This window comes from Nicotiana tabacum, chromosome 21 (genome assembly GCF_000715075.1).
Source record: "Nicotiana tabacum cultivar K326 chromosome 21, ASM71507v2, whole genome shotgun sequence".
NCBI lineage: Eukaryota > Viridiplantae > Streptophyta > Magnoliopsida > Solanales > Solanaceae > Nicotiana > Nicotiana tabacum.
Window position 1 is genome coordinate 71,112,834 of NC_134100.1, and position 21,271 is coordinate 71,134,104.

Here is a 21,271-nt window from a genome sequence, read left to right on the forward strand (position 1 = left end):
AAGAAACAACGATCATAAGCCGAAGGCACGGGACAACTTAGAGCCTGTTTGGACATGAGATTTTTCACCTTTTTTCGAATTTTTTTATTTTTATTTTTTGAAATCAATATTTGGCAATATAATTTCCAATTTTCACTTGAAGATGAATTTTGGAATTTTTCGATCAATCACAAAAATTCAAAACAACCCAAAATTATATTCATGTCCAAACACAACTCTAATTTTCAAATACCATTTTCATTTGAAAATTTATTTCACTTTTTTTTGAAATTTTACAATTCTTATATCCAAACGCTCACTTAGTATATGTTAGTGGTAGTATTTATAGAGGTCCTCATCACTGTAATTTAGCAAGGTTATAGTTACCTAGTAATAATAGAAATCAAATTCTCATATTCCAATGGCATGTTTCCCTTGATTAACAAGGACTATAATTTATGTATGGTTCTATATATTTTTGTTGAATGTTTCTTTTTCAAATCTAAAGCAGAATTCAAATCTATGAGACAATTTTCATATTTGTAATTTATTTCTTCTGGTCTCACTTTATGATGATGATAATATATGATACTTAACCGAAAACAGGGTACATACACTAAAATGATAAATGTATTGTGTGTCTTTTACATAAATATTATCACTTGATTGTGGTTGATTAATATGTCTTTTTATCAGTAAGAATCGGTTCAAACGCAAAAGGTTGAATCCTTTCATGTTCTCACTAAGTAAATTTAAGATCAAAGTCAGGAGAGTACACGACTTCTTACTGATAAGAGGATCAGCAAAAAAAAAAAAACAGATTATTTACACTAGTTATCTAAAGAGAAAAAGATGGGGCCAGTGGATATAAAAGTCAGAGGGGGCATAATAGAATGAGATTTTAACCTTCTTATCCATGTTTTGTATATTACCCGCCTAAACACGTTTTTCCTATAATTTAAATACAATTCATTATTAGTGCCTTAAATTAGGGAATTTTTTGCTTGAAAAATGGCGTAATTGAAGGGAACGATGTTCAAACTGTCCTTCCATCTAAATAAGACACCTTCCAGTTGTGTGTTACCTATTTTAATCCATAATTAGCGCAAGTCTTCTCTCTCTTTGTCATAATTATCTATTTTAAGAAAAGAATAATGTATGGTACAACAACATACAAATTAAAAATAAATTTTCGTACAAATTTAATACAAATTGATATATCTACAACAACATACATAGTTAAAACAAATTTCATACAACTAATTATATATTATACAACTTATTTATAACTTATCTACAACTTTCATACATTATTTCTACCCAGTTAAATACAACTACAATATCATACAACTTAAATACAATTTTCATACAAATTTTATACAATATGTCTTTTGTATGTATTTTGTATATATTTTGTATGTGATGTGTTCTTCTGCTTTTTCTTCGAATTTCAATTTGAAAATCCAGCCAAATAAAATCTAATCTTCACGAGATACCCTCAAAATCGAGATATAAACTCCATAGAATATTCTCAATCGTTTACCATAACATCCAATCCAAACAAAAAAATAGTTTTTGAAAATCCGAATTCGAATTCAAAGCTTCAAAACTTTTTAATGGATTTCAATGGAGGGGAGTCAAATACCTTCAAAATTTATTGATTGACAATTTCAATTCGAACAATCCAACCAAATAATTAATATACATCTACTGCTAGCCCGCCATCGGAACACCAACAAGGAAAGGGGAAGCGCAAAAAAGCTCCAAACTCCAGCCATTGCAAGATTCAAATCGATAAAAAATTAATCCCTTTCTTCGCCATTGTTAGAGAAGATTATGAGCTTTAGAAGAAAAAACCTTGTAGAATCGGCGTAGAAAGAGGGTTTATTTCATGAAGAGAAAGGAAAATCCTTTAGAAAGATTGGGTTTGTCTGGGTAAGTAAGGAATTGTGAGGATTTTTCGTGATTTACTAAATTAAAAGGCTACAATCAAGGAATACTCATTTAAAATTAATTTGTATATAATTGATAAATTATGTATGACCATGTGTTAAAACTTGATTAGGGAGAGTAAATAAATTTCATATGTAGTATATAGGTAGGTAAAAATCCCTATAGAATTTGTTTCATTCAATTCAAGTTTGTACAAATGCAGTAAACATCACTATTTTCCTATTTCAGTTTCTATGCCTATATACAAACAGTAAATAAAACCTCTTCCAGTTTAACCAATCTATGACTATACATTTTTAGTTTCTAAAATTCATAACATCCAACCAAAGAAGAGCAACCAATGGAGGATTTCATGATTTGATGTACCGAAGAATGTCAAAAATTATCGAAATTAATGTGAGAATACCGACCACATTACACAAATTTTTTCAAAACTTCACCCACCATAAGAATTGTCCAATTTTATATCTCACAAACTGCAGGTTGCTACTTGTCGGTGGAAAAAGAGTTTCAACTCATTCAAGCAAACAAGTTTCTTCAATAATTGAGGAACTTGATGGATTTGATGTGGACTCACACGATTACCCCTTGTGACACAAGAATAACGACATCATCATATGTTTGGACCATGTCCAGTGGAAGCTGAAAATATGCAATCACATCTCGCTCGGAGAGTTGCTGGATTTTCTCATATTCCTTCAGTGACTCAAGCATAAGACTGTTATTCTGGTTGAGAGCTAAGATGGGCAAGCACAGAACTGTCATCTAAAGTAGCATTTTAGATTAATGTCATGTATCACTACTTTCTATACCCCTCAAATTGAATTGCTGAAATGCTCAAATCATTGGCACACGAGAACCTCTCACTCTCTTCCTCGTTGCCATCTCCCATGTCCAGTAGTACATCCCATTCCTCTTCAGTTTTATCAAATGTTGGTACTCGTCCAACCAACCGCAAGTAAAACTCATGGAGTATGTCACTCGGGGGATCCTTAAAGGAATCACATGATTCAAAATGGCATAACCATGTACCATAGTAGTCGATATTCTGTTGAAGCGTCAAAACAACCAAATCATAAAGTACTCGAAGCAACAAGCCATCTTCCGGCAAGTACCATTTCACTTTTTTGTGTTATAATTTCTCGGAAGAAAGTTTGTTGTAGGAGTTCATCAAGCACAAGAAATGGCAGCTGATTTCCAGCAAAAAATATTAATTTTAGGAAAAGCTTCTTCAAACTCTGTGTCTCACTTTGAATGCACTGCCCAGGAAATAACTTAGTTCATTTGCTGGTGCACCTAGGAGATCCAAGATCGCTATCAGGAAAAAGCAAGCACCTGTGACTAGACATTGCACGTTTTTGTTCACCTCCCTTTCATATGAAGATAACCTTACTCCATCATGAAAATTAGTGGTGACTCTCGTAAATTGCTTTTATTTATGCACTTGATGATCACATCAAGGTTGTCCTCGTGAGCTCACTAAAATTAGTGTTCTAAAGCCAAATTTTAACAAGAGGCCTTAAACTTTTTTTATATTAGAATTCTTATTATTTTTTTCGTACTTATAATTTATAGTATAATATTTTTAAATGACATAAGACCTTTAAATTTGCATAGGAATACTACTATTTATATTAGTAAGGGGTATTTTAAATAAACAAGATGTTAGGCATATATTTACAATATATTTCTTTTGATATTACTGTAAGAAATTTTATTTACTAATATGAAGATTTAAGTAATTTAATTTAAAGTTCTAAAATATTTATTTGTTAATGTTATAAAATGAATATAGACTACTTGTTTATAGACTACTTTTAGTGCTATATACATAGTCTAGAAAATGGGGCAGAGAGATTATTGGGGAAGAGAAGAGATGAGGAAAGAGAGAAGAAGGGAAGGAGTAGTGCATCAGTGAGGTGGTGGTGGTCAAGGTGGAGGGGGTGGCGGGTGGCGTGAATGTTATTGCAAAGGAGAACAAAAGTAAGGATTGAAATTTTAGTTTAATATTTGTCTTTTCTTTTTATTTCTATTTATGTTTTATGATTATATTTTTGTTTTGAAGAAAATTATCAGTTGACGTTTTTAGTGCGTGTGTATGTCATGCATTTTGTCCAACTAAGCCACACTAATGACACATAAGCTTAGTTAATGGTTCGAGTCTATTGCAATCAAGAGATCATTTTACAATAGTCTAGACAATTATAAGAAAATACTTGACATATTTTTCCTCAATCAGTAGATTGTAGAAACTAGCATTATATATGTAGTGTCAAAAAATAATTAACATGAAAGACGCATAACCCCAAGCTAGTGATTTATTCAAGATAGGTGTTGAAGGAGGGCAAAATTAAATAATACACACAGTGTAAGGGTAAAATTAAATCATACGAATAATGTAAGAATAAATATGGTCCACTTTAATTTGGTTAGGACACGTGGCATAATATTTGATAATTGTTGATTAAAAACAAAAACAAAATAGATCTGTTAGTCGAAAAGGGCAATTTTGAGCCATTTTAGTCACGACAAGGGCAAATCTAGGATCAACTTTTGACGGAGGGTAAAATTATTCAATTTCGTATAAAATAAGGGGAGTTTTTTTCTTTTTCTGTTTACTTATAACTGATACCACTACACTTTTGTCCTAAAGGCATATTTTTCTGATGGAAAAATACATAAGATGTACTTTGTATTTGTTCGAAAAAACAGTTTCATACTTAATTTTTACGGATGTCCTAGTACCTCTCTATTGTTGTCCAAAGTGAATTTAATACCTGTAAATGCTTTCTTAATTTTAGCTCTGAATATGCTATTTTTTCCCACACAAAAAAAAATCTCCAATTTGTTAAGAAAAAAAGTAAAAGATGATAAAAATCTGAAAATAAATAGATTGTATTGTTGATTTTTAAAGCTAGTTGGACGGTATTCAATCGCAAAAAATGGTTGAAAGAAATTGTATGTTGATTTATAGTGTTTGTAGTTGATTGAAATCTGAAAATCTTTTTAAAAATGGTATGGTGGTTGCTCTATGTAGGAAGTTATGAATTGGATAAAAATGGTGAAGCCTATGAAACTGCTAAGTTTTAGAAATGATGTTTAGAGTTTTCTTGGGGAGGGGGTGGTTATCGTTGAATTAGTCTAGGAAAAAAAAAAAAAAAATCATACAAATGACAAGTGTAAAATCTGGTTGTCAGCTTTAAGGGGTGTATTAACGTTACTTTGGACAACTATAGGAAGATATTAAGACATCTGTAAAGTTTAAGTGTGAAATTGATTTTTTCAGACACGTACAAGGTGCATTTTATGTATTCTCCCTTTTCTAATTAACAGTTTCAATGACATGTGATAAACATGGTGCACAAATCCAAAGCAAAAAGGAGATGTTCAACTAAATTTTGAACAATGCGGTTACCTTGATGAAATAAAGCTAGAGCGACAAAGAATCTTTAGACGAAACCCCAATTTTTGTTGTCAAAAATTTAAGTTATGGATATAAAGAAGTGCAAAATCCACAAAGTATCATGGTAGGAAGAACTTAGAAACTGAAGAGAGAGAAAATCATATTAGATATTGCCTGGCAAGGTAGAAAATGACTATACAACCTATTCTTATCAACGCATATTTAGGGGTGGGCATAGTTTGGGCAAATCTAAAATCCAAATCGAAATCCGATTTTTTTAGATTTTTGTTTTGGATTTTCGGATTAGGATTGAATTTTAAATTTAATTTTTAATATTTTTGGATTTCGGATTGGATATTGGATTTGGTACTTCGAATTTTTCGTTATCCGAAAATCCAAAATTTTATACTTTATATTTAATTCATTATCCATATGCAAATAGTAATAAGTTCAATACCCTTCCCATTAAAAATTATCTCATATATTCAATATTAATACTAAGTTACTATTAGAATATTTTCTAATTGGACATGGTTTTACTATTTGCTAATTCTTATCGGCCTCTTAATGTCCCCGTTGCATTTTGTTTTACTTGAATACTTTATTTGAATGATTGTGGGAATGAGAAAATTTTAGACAATTTAATATGAATACTTCATTTGGATATTTATTTTTGTAATAAAAAGAAAATAAGTATGAATCAATGTTTGTAACCATCAATTCAAAATTTTCGCTGTCACCGTAGCAGTGAACAATGCCAAACAGTACCGTGAACAGTGACTTCGTCACTGTTCATCGCGGACAAAGCTGGAGCTTTAGGCTTCAATGGCCACAATGGCCGGCGACCAGCCAGCTTTTCCGGCTGGTCTGCCCTCCCCCAGCATTGCACAATAACATACAACAACTAACTCCAACCCAACTCCTCTAGATTACTCTAAGATTTTGAAACCAAATTGTTTAAATCCTCCAGTGATAGCTACTGCTACAGCTTCAATTCACCCCATTCCACTGCGACGAGCAGTGTATTTGAATGGCCAACCAGTGGTTAAATTCACAGAGGCAGAAGTAGATTGAATGAACGTGATTGAAGGCCTCCAAAATGGTGTCGTTGGCAAGCTTTCATATGGATCTCCGGAGATTCACGAGCTTCGCCGAATAATTCCAACTCAATGTGGTATCAAAGGTGAGTGTAATATCGGATTCCTTAGAGATCGTCATGTGTTAATTAGATTAACTCTATGGCAAGATTTCCTCGATTTCACATCGAAGAGTACGTACTACATCAAAGCCAAAGATGGGTACGAATACCAATTGCGTACTCTTATCTACGATGCAAAATTTAAGGCGGGTGAAGAAACTCCGATGGCGATGGCGTGGATTTCTTTTCCTGGACTGTTGCCTACCTTTTTTGTAAAGGAAACTCTATTTTTTTGGCTACAGCTGTGGGAAGGCCTGTGTGTCTTGACGCGGCAACTACAAACAAAACTAGGCCGAGTTGCGCAAGAGTAAAAGTTCTTATCGATTTATTGGACGAACTACCTAAAAAGGTATGATTGGATATTGATGATGAAGCCTCTGGTGGTGTTCGAACAGAATGGGTGGGAATTCAGTGTGACATGCTACCAAAATATTGTAAGGAGTGTAAACTACAAGGACATGATGAAATTGAATATTGGCGTTTGCACCCCGAGCTTATTGAGAATCGAAGTAGCAAGAAAAGGAATGATCTTGCAGAATTGAACAACTGGAATACTGCTGCTAATGAACAAGAAAAAACCAAAAATCACACGACCCCTTTAATGATTCTCACGAGTGGAAAAGTAGTCGAGAACGTAGGTGAACAGTGGAAGGAAGTTCGGGATAATCGGGGAACCAACAAAAATAACAAAACCCAGGTACAAGGGCAAACTGGCAATGCAATCGTGCCAGTGAATGTTGGTATACAGCAGGTGCACAATAATGTTGCACTGGTGGAGGTCGAGGAAGATCATACAAACAAGGTTTAAACAAGGAATAAATTTTCAGTATTAGAGGAGGAACAAAGTGATATAAACAAGAATAACCAATTGGTTTTGGTGGGGGAAAAACCAGTCTTCAGTTCTAAAGATGGTCCTACTCCTTCTGGGATTCAGTCCACAATCGACTGGGTTCATAGAAAGTTTGGGACTAGCAAAAAGGAGCTAAAACAACTCAATGTGACCACTAACCAATCTTGTCATGCGATTCTATCTCAAACATTTAAAGATTCTGGGCAGATTGAGGATCTTGATGAGGTAAACTCTATAAAGATCTTACGGAGTGATGTAGTTGAGGTTAAGGATGATCAGCTGGGCAAAACAAAGACAACAGAATACAAGATGAAGAAGAACAACAAGCCAAGCTCACCTGGCGATAGGCTGGCGACGCCAGGCCTAAAGCCAGGCTCCCCGGGCATTAGGCTGGCGACGCCAGGCTTAAAGCCAGGCTCCTCAGGCGTTAGGCTGGCGACGCCAGGCCTAAAGCCAGGTTCACCTGACAAGGCAGCTACAGTAAACCCCAACCTTAGTGCCACTGGAGAGATTTTGGCCTATGTAGATGGTGTTGCAGCGTATGTCTAGGAGCTACAACTCAAGGAGTATGAACAGGCTTATGAGCGGGCAATTGTTCCAAGAGCATCTGGGGAAATAGAGGAAGTGCCTATGGAATCTGGCACTAATCAAACTATGCAACTACATATTAATGTTCCAATTAAGACTCCTCTACAATATTTACATGATTTAGTTACACAAAATATGACACCAATTGATGAAGACTTATTGAGACAAAATTCAATAGAGGATGAAGGAGATGATGAATCAACTGGAGAAAACTTCAAACAAGTGGCTAGGGAAGGGGATTTATCACCCACAACTAGTGCTAAAGAAGGTAAAAAAACTAAGAAGAATTAGAGTAAAGATCCACCATAACCTTCAAGAATAATGCCAGGAGGGCAGCTTCTCTATCTAAATGATGATGATAAAAACATTAATATGGAACATAAGGTATGTGAATACACAACAGGCCTTTCCTAGGGTGATCAACATGAATAGGGAGCATAATTTTTGTGTAGTTACATTGATGGAGCCTTTTCAAAAGAAGGGACTCATTGATAGATATAAAAGGAGGTTGAATATGGAGACTACTTATGCAAATATTAATGGGCAAATATGGCTGTTCTTTGATGCAGTGGTGGAATGGGAATTAGTGGAGGATACTGAGCAACATGTGACTGTGAGAGTGTTTCACCATGACCTGGGGCAGCACATGATGATGACATTTGTTTATGCAAAATGTTCAGCAATGGAGATTTGTGGGATCACTTGTATTATTTAGCAAGTAATATGGAATTACCATGGTTGGTAGGAGGGGATTTTAATGTGATATTGCATGAATATGAGAAAATAGGGGGACTTCCAGTACACCCTCCTGAATATGAGGATTTTGCATTTTGTGTAAACTCTTGTGGTTTGTTTGAGCAAGGGTACAAAGGAAGTCCATTCACATGGTGGGATGAGAGATCCAATGCTGAGTGTATATTCAAGAGATTGGATAGGATTTTTGTGAATTTTCCATTTCCGAACATGTTGCCAACTATTGAAGTTGAGCATCTAATCAGAACTGGATCAGATCATGCACCATTGCTAATGACATGTGGGGTGCAGATAACCAATTTTGTCAAGCCTTTCAGATTCTTGAACTTTTGGACAAAGCATGCTACATTTATGGATGTGGTGAGGCAGAACTGGGAAGTTGATTTCATAGGGGATCAGATTTTGATGTTTAAGCAGAATATCAAGAGGGTGAAGGCAGCACTCTCAAAATGGAGTAGGGAAACATTTGGTGATATCTTCAAGCAATTGGCTATTTTGGAGGACATTGTTAGGGTAAAGGAGATGTTGTTTGAAGAAGAGACTACAACTGAGAATAGGATTGTGCTTCAAAAGGCTCAATCTGAATTGAAGAAATACTTGAGTATTGAGGAGCAGTATTGGAAGCAAAAAGCTGGGATGACTTAGTTTGCTGAAGGAGATAGGAATACAAGTTTCTTTCACAATCATGCCAATGGAAAAAGAAAGAAATTGCAACTAAAGAGGATCAAAAGTGGCAGTGGGGGTATGGATTGAAGACTAGGAGCAATTGGCTACAGCTGCAGTGGACTTCTATCAAAAACAGTTCACAAATGAAGGTGATGATTCTGAATTTTCCTTGCTCAATAATGTACCTTCAATGGTCACTATGGATCAGAATTTGGAACTTAGCAGATTGCCAACAATTGAAGAAGTAAGGACAATAGTTTTTGAGCTTAGTGGGGATAGTGCTAGTGGCCCTGATGGATTCACTGGCTTGTTTTATCAAACATGCTGGGATGTTATTGGTGCTGATATACACAATATGGTCTACACTTCTATGGAGGAGCTGCATTGCCTAAATCCATCACTCACACCAATCTAGTATTGCTGCCCAAGAAACCTAGAGTTGAGACCTTCTCTAACTTAAGACCTATTAGTTTGAGCAACTTCATTAACAAGGTTTTGTCTAGGGTGTTACATGATAGATTGGAGAGTTTTTTTCCATGTCTAATAGCTCCTAATCAATCCGAATTTGTAAAGGGTAGGAGTATATTTGAGAACATCTTATTGACTCAAGAAATTATCACTGACATAAGGTTAAGGGGAAAGCCAACTAATGTGGTGATCAAGCTTGATATGACTAAGGCCTATGATAGGGTTTCATGAAAGTACTTATTGCATGTGCTAAGGAATATGGGATTTTCTGAACATTTTATCAACATGGTGTGGAACTTGATGTCAAATAACTGATGTTCAGTATTGGTGAATGGGCAGTCCTCAGGGTTCTTTAAGTCGACAAGGGGTATGAAACAAGGGGATCCCCTATCTCCATCATTGTTCATTCTATCAGCTGCTAGATCAAACTTTCAATGAGGAAATTGCAGAACATATAAGGCTAAATGTGCACTATGAAGGCAGTGCGAGATATTGGGATAGGCCATATTGGATGCCAACTCCTTCAGGCAAGTTTAGTGTTAGCAGTGCTTGGAAAATATTAAGGCATATGGCTGATCCTAATCATGAATTCAAGTTAATGTGGATTAAATGTTTGCCATTCAAGATATCCTTCTTCTTGTGGAGGAAGAAAATAGCCATCGATGACATGTGGAGGAGGCAAGGGCAAATTGTGATGTCTAGGTGTTGGTGTTGTCAGCAGCCCCAAGAGGAATCCATTGAGCATATATTTGTCACAAGTCCTACTGCCTCTAAGGTATGTAACTTGTTCATGGGGGTTGCTGGAATTTCTGTGCAATTGATTCAATTGAAGCAGGTTATTAGGCATTGGTGGTATGCTCAGTGTTGTCCAAAATTAAAGCCACTATTTCAAGCAGTACCAACTATCATCACTTGGGAGCTTTGGAAGAGAAGAAATGCAGGTAAACATGGTGGTTCAATGTCCACAAATAGGGTGATTCATGAGATAAATAGGACATTGCATCAACTGGAAAGGGTGAGGTATGCTTGGATCCCTAATATTCCATTGTTATGGCCAGACATGATTCAATACTTTGAAGAATATAAACCTATATTAATCACTACAAGAGTAACATGGCAGTTTCCTTTTCATGGTTGGTACAAATGTAATACAGATGGAGCTTCAAAGGGCAATCCTGGACTTAGCTCCCTAGGCTTTTGTGTGAGGGATGATGAAGGTGATGTGGTGTATGCTAGGGCAGTAGACCTGGGAGTGACAACTAATGTGGTGGCTGAAGCTAAGGCTATTTATCAAGGGTTGGAATATTGTGTGGAGCATGATCTTCACCCTCTCACACTGGATACTGATTCATTGGTGATGAAGAAGGTGATAGAAGGGGAATGGGATCCTCCTTGGGTAATTGCACAGGATGTGAAGAAAATTATAGAGATGAAGGACAACTTCAATGTGATCTTTCAACATGTGTTCAGAGAAGGCAACTCCGTGGCGGATTTTATAGCTAACATTGTGTTTTCTTTTGAAGGTACATCTGAGTTTCATTCATTCTCTGAACTGCCTAGTGCAGGGAGGAGGTTGATCAATCTAGACAAATCTCAATCACCTAACCTTAGGGTTAGGATAGCAAAGAGAAGAACCCCAGACTGATGGCTTCACAGGATTGGACTCTGCACAAACTGATATGTCCAAATGCTAAGGAAAATGCTAAACCCATCATATGGTATTTTTGGAGATTGTTGAATCATTTCTCAGTGGTATTAGCATGCTTTCATGCTCAATCTGAGGATGGTTTAGCAATGTTTAGAATGATGTCTACATTAAAGGTTCTAGTAGGGAAGGATCTGAGCTTACAAGATCACAAAAAGGCACAATTTCAAAGGCTGGCCTTTGCCTTGCAAAGCCTGCTTAAAGCCAGCTCATGCCTGGCCTTTGCCTTGTAAAGCCTAGCTAAAGCCAGTTCATGCCTAGCTTTTTCCTTGTAAAGCCTGGCTAAAGCCAGCTTATGCCTGGCCTTTGCCTTGCAAAGCCTGCCTAAAGCCAACTCAAGCCTGGCTTTTGCCTTGCAAAGCCTGCCTAAAGCCAGCTCATGCCTGGCCTTTGCCTTGCAAAGCCTTCCTAAAGCCAGGCTCCTCTTCTACACATTAATCTTGATGAGTGAGCACATGATTAATACTTGAACAAAATCAGTCCACTGCATATGGAGATCATATAGTAGCTACACTTGGAAGACTATGCTGGCTTCAACTCTGTGGTGGAGATGTTTGGAATTCATTTTAGCCTATGGACAATATACCCTGGCGCCTGGTGAGAGCTTAATAGGTGCTTCTTGGTATTTTTCAATGACAATTGGATTCACATACACTAATAGGAGAAGGAAGCATTCAATTTATTATGTTGTAATAGCTAGTTCATTAGATTTTAGCTTTTCTATCTTTTTAATAGCTAGTAGTTTCATGCAACTTCAACTTCTATTTTGGTTTGGATATCTTGTAAGCTTTGGACCCATTATGGGATTTTATTTATATATTAGCCACTAGGCAAAAAAAAAGATTTGAAGGTCAATCCGATGTCCCCCCCAATTCTAACTTTAAAGTATAAACAAGGCTAAATAAAAATAACATAATCAATAGCAAGCATTAATATTAAATACCCATGAGTTTAACATACTAGGGTTGGATCATAACCCTAGATAAAAATCTAGCTACTCATGGCAATAAGCATAGAAAAAGAAAAAGAAGTAGAAATTAAAGGCATAAAGCTAAAATAAAATGGAAAAATTAGGCGATCCTCTCTAATTGTAGCTCAATGTTTCCCCAAATATCTAAGAATAACGCCTATTATAGTGCTCCAAAATTTTTGACAAAAATACCCTTCGGAGGGTTCTGGAGTCTCACTTTAACTTCTGCGGTCCGTGCTTTGCTGGGTTACATTGCGGGTGCTTTCACTTGGAGGAGTTGCGGCCACACTTTAGCTTCTGCAGCCACATTTTAGCTTCTGCTGCCACACATGAATTGTTGAGGGCTGCATCTTAAATAGGTTTCAGACTTGTTCGGTTACACATTTTCTGATCTTCTAGGCTTGTTAGTGCAAACCTGTTTTGCAGACCAAGTGTGACATCACATTTTAGTCTGGGACCGCACTTCTGCCAAAAATCTCTAAAGCTTCAGTTCTTCTTTTACGGAAGCATTTCATCTTTTGTTGACCATACTTGCTTCTGCAGCCGCAGATGGAATTCTGCGGACCACAATGTTCTTAGCATTTTTCCTCTTTGCTGAACTTGGTTAGATCATCTCCTTTTTGAGTTATTTTTCTTCATTGAGCACACATTTTCCAGCACACATGCAATTCAATCATTTCCATTAGATTCCGAGACAAAAACCAACACTTTCAGACTAAAAACTTTAGCTACTAGTAAGTGATTAATATTCACACTTATCAACTCCCCCAAACTTAAGTCTTTGCTTGTCCTCAAGCAACTAGATTAGCTCACTCTTTACCTCATTGTATGATCATTTAAAGGAGTCACCTACAAGTCATTTATACTAGTTGGGACCAATAATTACCCACAATACTCGTGCATTCTAAACAAGGTGCCAAATTTTTCAAAAAGGTGCAACTTGCTCATCTCATGTAATTCTAATATGACATTTGAGCCTCAAGAGTTGACCTCATTCATTAAGGAGTCTTTTTATTTCATGTAAATCATGGTGGACTCCAAACTCTTCCTCTTATACCTTATAATTTTCAATGCTCACTTCACGTTTCAACACTCATTTTCAAGTGCAAAACAAATTTCACTCTTTTCTCAAAAAGAAATATCAAAAGTTAAGCTTCAAGTACCATATGCTTGCCCCTCATGTAAATATCCACTAATGTAAGAATACTTTGTTTGAAATCAAATCGTACTTCTTTAGGGTTGTAATAAAGGCTTTTGGTCCGGGGTAAGATACTATATAGGGTACATGTGGTCACACCCTTCCTTAAGCACTTCACATCTCATTTCTTGGCTCACATTTGTCAAACCCTTAGGGTATATCTTCTTCTTAAAATCTAGAGAGACTTACCATCACTCTTTGTTGACAATTTCATTCTTTTTTTCCCCCTTAATTGTTTTTAATTAGAGTTACTTGCTTTATTCAATTTTATCAATCTCCCTTTTCGTCCCTCTTTGGGCTTCTTTTTGTTTACATTACATTTTTTTCTCATTCTTGTAGATTATTTTTTTTCTCTCTTTTTAATGACTTGATACCTCTTTTAGGTTTCTCAACTTCCCCCCCAAACTTACGCTTTGAACCACTTACTACATATGAGGACTTAGGAGGGTCCGGGTGCCAAGATGAGATCATGTTTAAAATGAGTAAAGGCTTGTAGCATGATTATATACCGAGAAAGGCTAAAGGCTCAAAGGGGGTTGACTAGAGATAATGATCATAGGGTGGCAATTGAAAGCTCAAACGGTCCAAGGAAAGCCTATAATCATCTTTCAACCCAAGCAAACTTAAAACTTTGCCTTGAAGTACATTCGAGGCAAGTTCTAGACTTTTCACTCAAGCACTTGGACTAGTAAAATTTCATCTCACCTCTCATGCAAATAGACCGTAAAAGAGGATAAAGTCAAAAACCCACAACAACCACTATTAAGTTAAGGATTTCTATGGTCTACTCAACCACCTAATGGTTATCAAAGACAACTTAAGAGCCTCAAAATCACTTTTACTAGAGTTACCTCTTTCAAAGAATGATTCACAACAACCTTGTCTCAAACCATAAGCATGCAATTAAGTATGTTAGTTCCACATGAAGCATAAATACCTCGTTTTCATAGACTAACTTGATTAAGACTTTTATTTATTACTACTTACTACTACTATTACCTAAATATGAAACAGACTCATTCTCTAAAGAAAGTTATCACATTATCCATCCTCGGGAAGAGTTGCCCAGTTCACACAAGAACCTTTGTAAAGAATAGTGACATTAAGAAGACCAAAGACTAATTATAAATAAAAGAAGGAAATGCATAATATTTACACTACCGAAACAAATAGAATTATAGATTACTACTAAATGTATTAAACTACTAAAAACAAACAAAATGAATCATCCAATTATTACATTTGAATGTCATTAAATGTATCAATCCATCAAATTCTCCATCCCCCCATAAAATAAAAGGAAGTATTATCTCCAATGCTTAGCAAAACAAGATCAAAGAGTAGAGAGGGGCGGAGAGACTCCCTAAGCATACTCAATCGTCATGGTATCACCAGCAGGGTCAGTCCAAGCTAGCATAACTAACTGGATGGTATCATCATCGTCCGTGGAAGCTGCCTGAGATGTGAACATGTCACACACCACATCAACAGTGTTGGATGCAAGGCAAGGCTCCTCATGCTGAGCAGCAGGGGAATCTTGAGGAGTTTGAGCTGGATGAGGTTGGGTGGGGTCAATCAATATGTCAAATGGAAAGTTGCTGACCTCAGCTATCCTAGCCACTTCAGCTCGGAGTGAGTCAACTGACTTCTTGTTGGCCTATTTCCTTCTCATCTTCTTCATCTGCTTGGTCAAATGCTCAATCACTACACCATGTTGCACAAGTGCGTCCGTAATCACCTGTTGGTTGTCCAAGACCTTGGTAAGCTTCAGGTCAATTCCAGAAGAATCCGGCTGTGTAGAGCTTTGATGTAGCTGTCTACATCCAACTGTTGAGACTATCTAGCATCTGAGAAAGATGTAAAGCAGATAGTGGGCCAGCAGACAAAGGCACTAGCCTTAGAGATTGTGTAGGCAATGGAGCAGAGGCTGATGGTGGCTCAAGAACATACACTTTAGTACTGGCGGAAGGCTCAAGTAAAGTGGAGGGGATATCATAGGGACAAGAAACTACAACTCCAGGCTCATCAGACTGGCTATTAATGTTGGAAGACTGACTGCCCTTATTTGGATTCCTTGGGTCTTGAAACTTATATAGATCAAAGGGGCTGGTTGGATTAACCTTCATATCAAATGGTTTGGAATCCACCTTGGCATCTGTCAAGTACTCTATCATGGTGTTGGGGTAGGGGTAGGATGTGTTACCCTGCTGTGCTACTAAAGAGATATTGTCCAACATCAGAGCACCCACATTGATTGGGTACCCGACCATGATAGAAGCTACTAACACTGCTCTCTCAAAAGGTAGGTTGTTCTCATTCATACATGGATAAAGTATTCTACACACAAAAGTCTGCCAATCCTTCGCCTCAAATCTTAGAGACTTGCGGAAGATTTGCACTCCGTTACCTATCCAAGGGGGAGTAGGCCTAGGTGCACGAATCTCCGTGAGCCATGGGTGGACCTCTTCCTTCTCAGAAAATTTAGCCAAGTACTCCTTTGGCTCAACACACTCAAGTCCGAAGTAGGCACTCAAAGTGCGTTGATCAAATTTCACTTTAAGGTTGCACACTTTGTTAATCTTGGTCCCTTTAACAATATGCGTCATGTTGGTGTTCCTTGACACCTACCAACTCCTTAGTGAACTGCATCCATCTTTTCCTTTTTCTAAACTGCTCCAGGATTGCTGGATTATACTTGTCTAAGTCTGTGGTGAGGAATTGTCTTTCGTGAGTGAGGGACCTTTTTGTCCACTACTGTCAAAAATCCATATAAGAATTGAAGCTTAAGAATCTCTCTTCCCAAACCACATTCTTAATTGTCCTCATTGTGCCATCTCTTGCAACCTTTCCCCCTTTTTCGTCATCAGGGGCATCATCAAAATCAGAGTCTTGTGCGGCTGCATTTCACTCATGACTAGCGCTAGTCGTGGCTTAAGAAGTTATTTGAGATGTGGAAGGCATATCTTGGGACTCAGATTTCCCTTGTGAATGAAACTGCTTCTAGTTGTGCTCTTCATATAAAGTCACCAAAATTCCTTCGGAGGCCTCCCTAGACGGGAAATAGGAATCAGACTCTGAGAGGCTTTTATCTCTCCCTCGGCCAGCGGTTATGTTTTTGACAATTGCCTTTTGTGCACTCGGGTTCATGGAACCTCTGCCTCTTCCTTTTCCTTGACCATACATTCCTTTGGATGTCTCTCATTTTCCTCTTGATCACATCATTTTCTATATATGCACAAATAGAGGTGTAAGTTGATATATATGTCGTAAAGTAGTTAAAGTCATAATAGCAGTAGAAGACAACTTAGAAGCAGTAGGGTGTTCAGTGTGTAACATGCATAAGACAAATTCCAAGTGCAGTCCGCACTATTCCAAGTGCAATCTGCATAGAGGAAGTGCGGTCCGCAAAATTTGAAGTGCGACTACACTCCTGCACAGATGTTTTAAGCATTCAGAGAGAAGTCTCTGAAGGACATTGCAGACCTGCATTTGCGGCCGCAGAAATCCAACTGTAGTCCGCACAATTTTATTGCGGTCTACACTTAAGTAGAAGTACTCAAGTCCCGGAGAAAAAAGTTCTCTGAAGGACAGTGCAGACCTCTCTTTTTGGCTGCAAAATTTCAAGTGCGGTCCACACAAATAAAGTGCGACTGCACAACTATGGTTATTAATCAAGCCACCTAAATCAGGAATTGCGGACTGCAAAATTTCAAATGCGGTCTGCAAAGTCAATAGTATGAAGATCATTTTCTGCCTAGGTTATGCAATTATGTGTTCAATCCAACTGGGTAACATGGTAAAGGAATGATAGTCAAATACCCAACCCCAGCTAAGCATACCCAGTGTTAAACTACCCGACATAGACACAGATAAAGGATGTAATCATAGATGGCCTAAAAAGAAGTTAAAAAGTAGAGAAACAATAAAAAAGAAAAATAACAAGATTGAATTGATGCATACCATATTGTGCTAGTGTGATAAGAACAATTGAAGTATGGGTGGTTATGTGCGATAAAAAGCGTAAGCAACTCGTTCCTCCATAGAATCTTTGTTAAATGGAAGACTTACCATTCTATTTATACTTGCGCATGGGTAAAGGTGAAAGAGGGTGAGTCTGGCTGCAAAATTCCAAATGCGATCCGCAGTCTATTATATGGGAGGTGGAGAGCTTGTGGTTGTGCTGTCCGTAATTTTTTCAAGTGCGGCGCACTTCTGTCAACCTAGTTTCAGTGACTTCTCTGATAGTGCACTATTGCGACTGCAAAATTTTCTGATAGACCGCAAAGTTAACTCCGCACTGCTAGGGAAAAAGTTCAGAGGATTTGAAATTTAGCACTTGATTTGCCTATTGTAAATGCGGTCCGCAAGTAAAATCTTCGATCGCAATTTATTTTCTGATGTACGCATCTCCTCTTTTTCGGCCTCACAAATAGAAGTGCGGTCCGCAGTTTCCCATGCATGGCACATCATCAGCCTTTATCTCGATACCTAATATCGTTCATTACAACACACTTCAAATCTAGTTAAAAACAAGAAACAACATCTAACTAAAAGAGAAAAAGGAAAAGAACTTGGGTTGCCTCCCAAGAAGCGCCTTATTTAACGCCGTGGCACAACGCAATGTCATAGCATCCTTAATTGAAGTAAAGTACCGCCACCACGTGGCTTTCACCGACTTTTCCCAAGTAGTGATTTACTCGGTGGCTATTTACTCAAAATATTTCATTGTTCTTGTTCTTCAAGTATAAAGCACCAAAGGGTGTCACACCAATAATTTCTAACGGACCACTCCACTTTGACTCAAGCTTCCTGGGAAATATTCTCAACCTTGAGTTGAAAAACACTAGATCACCGGCCTTGAACTCTTTGTTCCAAATATACTTGTGAGGAAGGTAGTTCATCTTTTATTTCTACAAGGATGAAATCTCATATGCATGGTACCAAAATTTATCTAATTCATTCAAATGTGCAACTTGTAAGTTATAAGCGGCTACATCCTAATAAAGATTTAGTTTATTTAAGGCACACATTGCCTTGTGCTCTAATTCCACTGGAAGATGACAATCTTTTTGAACGTCAACGGTATGGAGACATTCCAATACGTGTTTTGTGAGCCATTCCATATGCCCATAGAGCATTATCAAGTTTCTTAGACCAATCTGTCCAGTTTTTATTTACCATCTTGGACAAAATACTCTTTATCTCATAGTTGAAACCTTTCACTTGACCAACTTGCTTGTGGATGATAGGTAGTTGTCACTTTATGAGTGACACCATACTTGACAAACAAAATGTCAAGAGCCTTGTTACAAAAATGCAACCCTCCATAACTTATGATTATCCACGGAGTGCCAAACCTTGTGAGAATATTCTTTTTCAAGAAAGCCACCACACTTCTAGCCTCATTATTGGGTAAAGCAATGAATTATACCCATTTAGACACATAATCCACCACGACCAAAATGTAGGTGTTTTCACAAGAACTCATAAAAGGTCCCATGAAGACAATGCCACAAATATCAAAGATATCAATATCCAAGATGGTTGTAAGGGGCATCTCATGTTTCTTTGAAATTCCGCCAGTCCGTTGACTTTCATCACATCTTCTCACCAACTCATTTGCATCTTTGTAGAGACTAGGCCAATAGAAACCACAACTTCGAACTTTAGCCGTTGTTCGTGCTCCACCATGATGACCACCATAGGGTGAAGAATGACAAGACCCAAGAATATCACTTTGTTCCCCCTTCGGCACACATCTTCTAATCACTACATCCATGCAAATCCGGAAAAGGTATGATTCATCCCAAATAATAGTCCTTGCAATCCCTCTTAATCTTCTTCCTTTTCTTTTGAAGAGAAGTTACCGGAATGATACGACTCACAAGGAAATTTTCCAAATCCGTGAACCATGGTACCTCTTTCATTGAAAGTGCCAAGAGTTGCTCATCAGGAAAAGATCATTAATCTCAAGGCCATCATGTAGCCTCCCCTCCTCCTCCAAGTGATACAAGTGGTCCGCCACTTGATTTTTACTTCCATTCTTGTCTTGGATGTCAATATTAAACTCTTACAACAAAAGCACCCATCTCATCAATCGAGCCTTAGATTTCTTTTTTATCATACGATAGTGAAGCACCACATGATCTGTGTGGAAAATAACCTTGACACCCATCAAGTATGGGAGGAACTTCTCAATAGAAAACACAATGGAAAGGATATCCTTTTCTGTAACGGTATAATTTACTTAGGCACTATTTATGGTCTTACTAGCATAGTAGACCAGATGAAAAACTGTGTTGATGTGTTGCCCCAAAACAACCCCAACCGCTACATCACTTGCATCACACTTGAGCTTGAATGACAAACTCTAATTTAGAAATGTAATGATAGGAGTAGTTGTCAACTTGAGATCCAATTGTCAAAATCTCTCATACAATCATACTTGAAATGGAACTTGGTATCCTTCTCGAGGAGTTTGCACAAAGGGTTCACCACTTTAGAAAAGTCTTTGATAAATCGCCGTAGAATCTCGCATAACCCAAGAAACTACTCACACCCTTCACCAAGGTAGGGATGGAAGCTTATAAATAACTTTAATCTTTGCCTTATCCACTTCAATACCATTCTTTGAAATATTATGGCCAAGGACGATACCTTCCTCAACCATGAAATGACATATCTCCCAATTGAGTACTAAATTTGTTTTCTCACATCTAGCCAACACCTTGTCCAAATTAGTAAGACAATCATCAAATGAATCTCCAACCACCGAAAATTCATCCATGAATACTTCAAGGTAGTCTTCCACCATGTCTATGAAAATAGCCATCATACAAAAAGTCATCGGTGCATTGCACAATCCAAAAGGCATTCGTTTGAAAGTAAAAGTACCATATGGACAGTTAGATGTGGTTTTATCTTATTCTTATGGTGATATAATAATTTGGTTGTATCCCGAGTGACCATCAAGAAAGCAGTAGAAGGCACGACCGGCCAACCTATCAAGCATTCGATCCATGAAAGGAATAGGAATTTGGTCCTTCCTTGTGACTTTGTTGAGCTTACGATAATCTATACAAACTCTCAAACCGATGACCTTTCTTGTAGGTATTAACTCATTCTTATCATTGGTAACAACTATCTTGCCCCCTTCTTTGGGACACATTGGACCGGAGAAGTCCATGAGCTATCGAAAATGGGGTAGACAACCTAGGCATGCATCCATTTGATAATATCCTTTTTGACCACATTTTGCATAGACTCATTGAGTCTTCTTTGATGTTCAATGTGCGGTTTAGCACTATCCTCCAACTTGATCTTATGCATGAAAAATGTGGGGATTATACTTCGAATATCTGCCAAAGTCCATCTAATAGCTTTCTTCCTCCTTTGCAAGACTGCCAATGTGGAATCTACCTGGACGATAGTCAAACAAAAGGAAAGAATAAACGGTAAAGTAGAACAAGGGCCAAGAAATTCATACTGAAGATGAGGTGGAAATGGCTTCAACTCCAAGGTCGGTGCCTCTTCAATTGAA

General features: G+C 37.4%; 1 protein-coding gene across 1 annotated transcript; it reads left to right on the forward strand.

The window, feature by feature from the left end:
* Positions 1–8,694: 8,694 nt before the first annotated feature.
* Positions 8,695–9,369, forward strand: LOC142175289 (uncharacterized). Its single transcript, XM_075241875.1, has one exon. It carries the CDS (start codon positions 8,695–8,697, stop codon positions 9,367–9,369), a length of 675 nt encoding a protein of 224 aa, XP_075097976.1.
* The last annotated feature ends 11,902 nt before the right edge of the window (positions 9,370–21,271 follow it).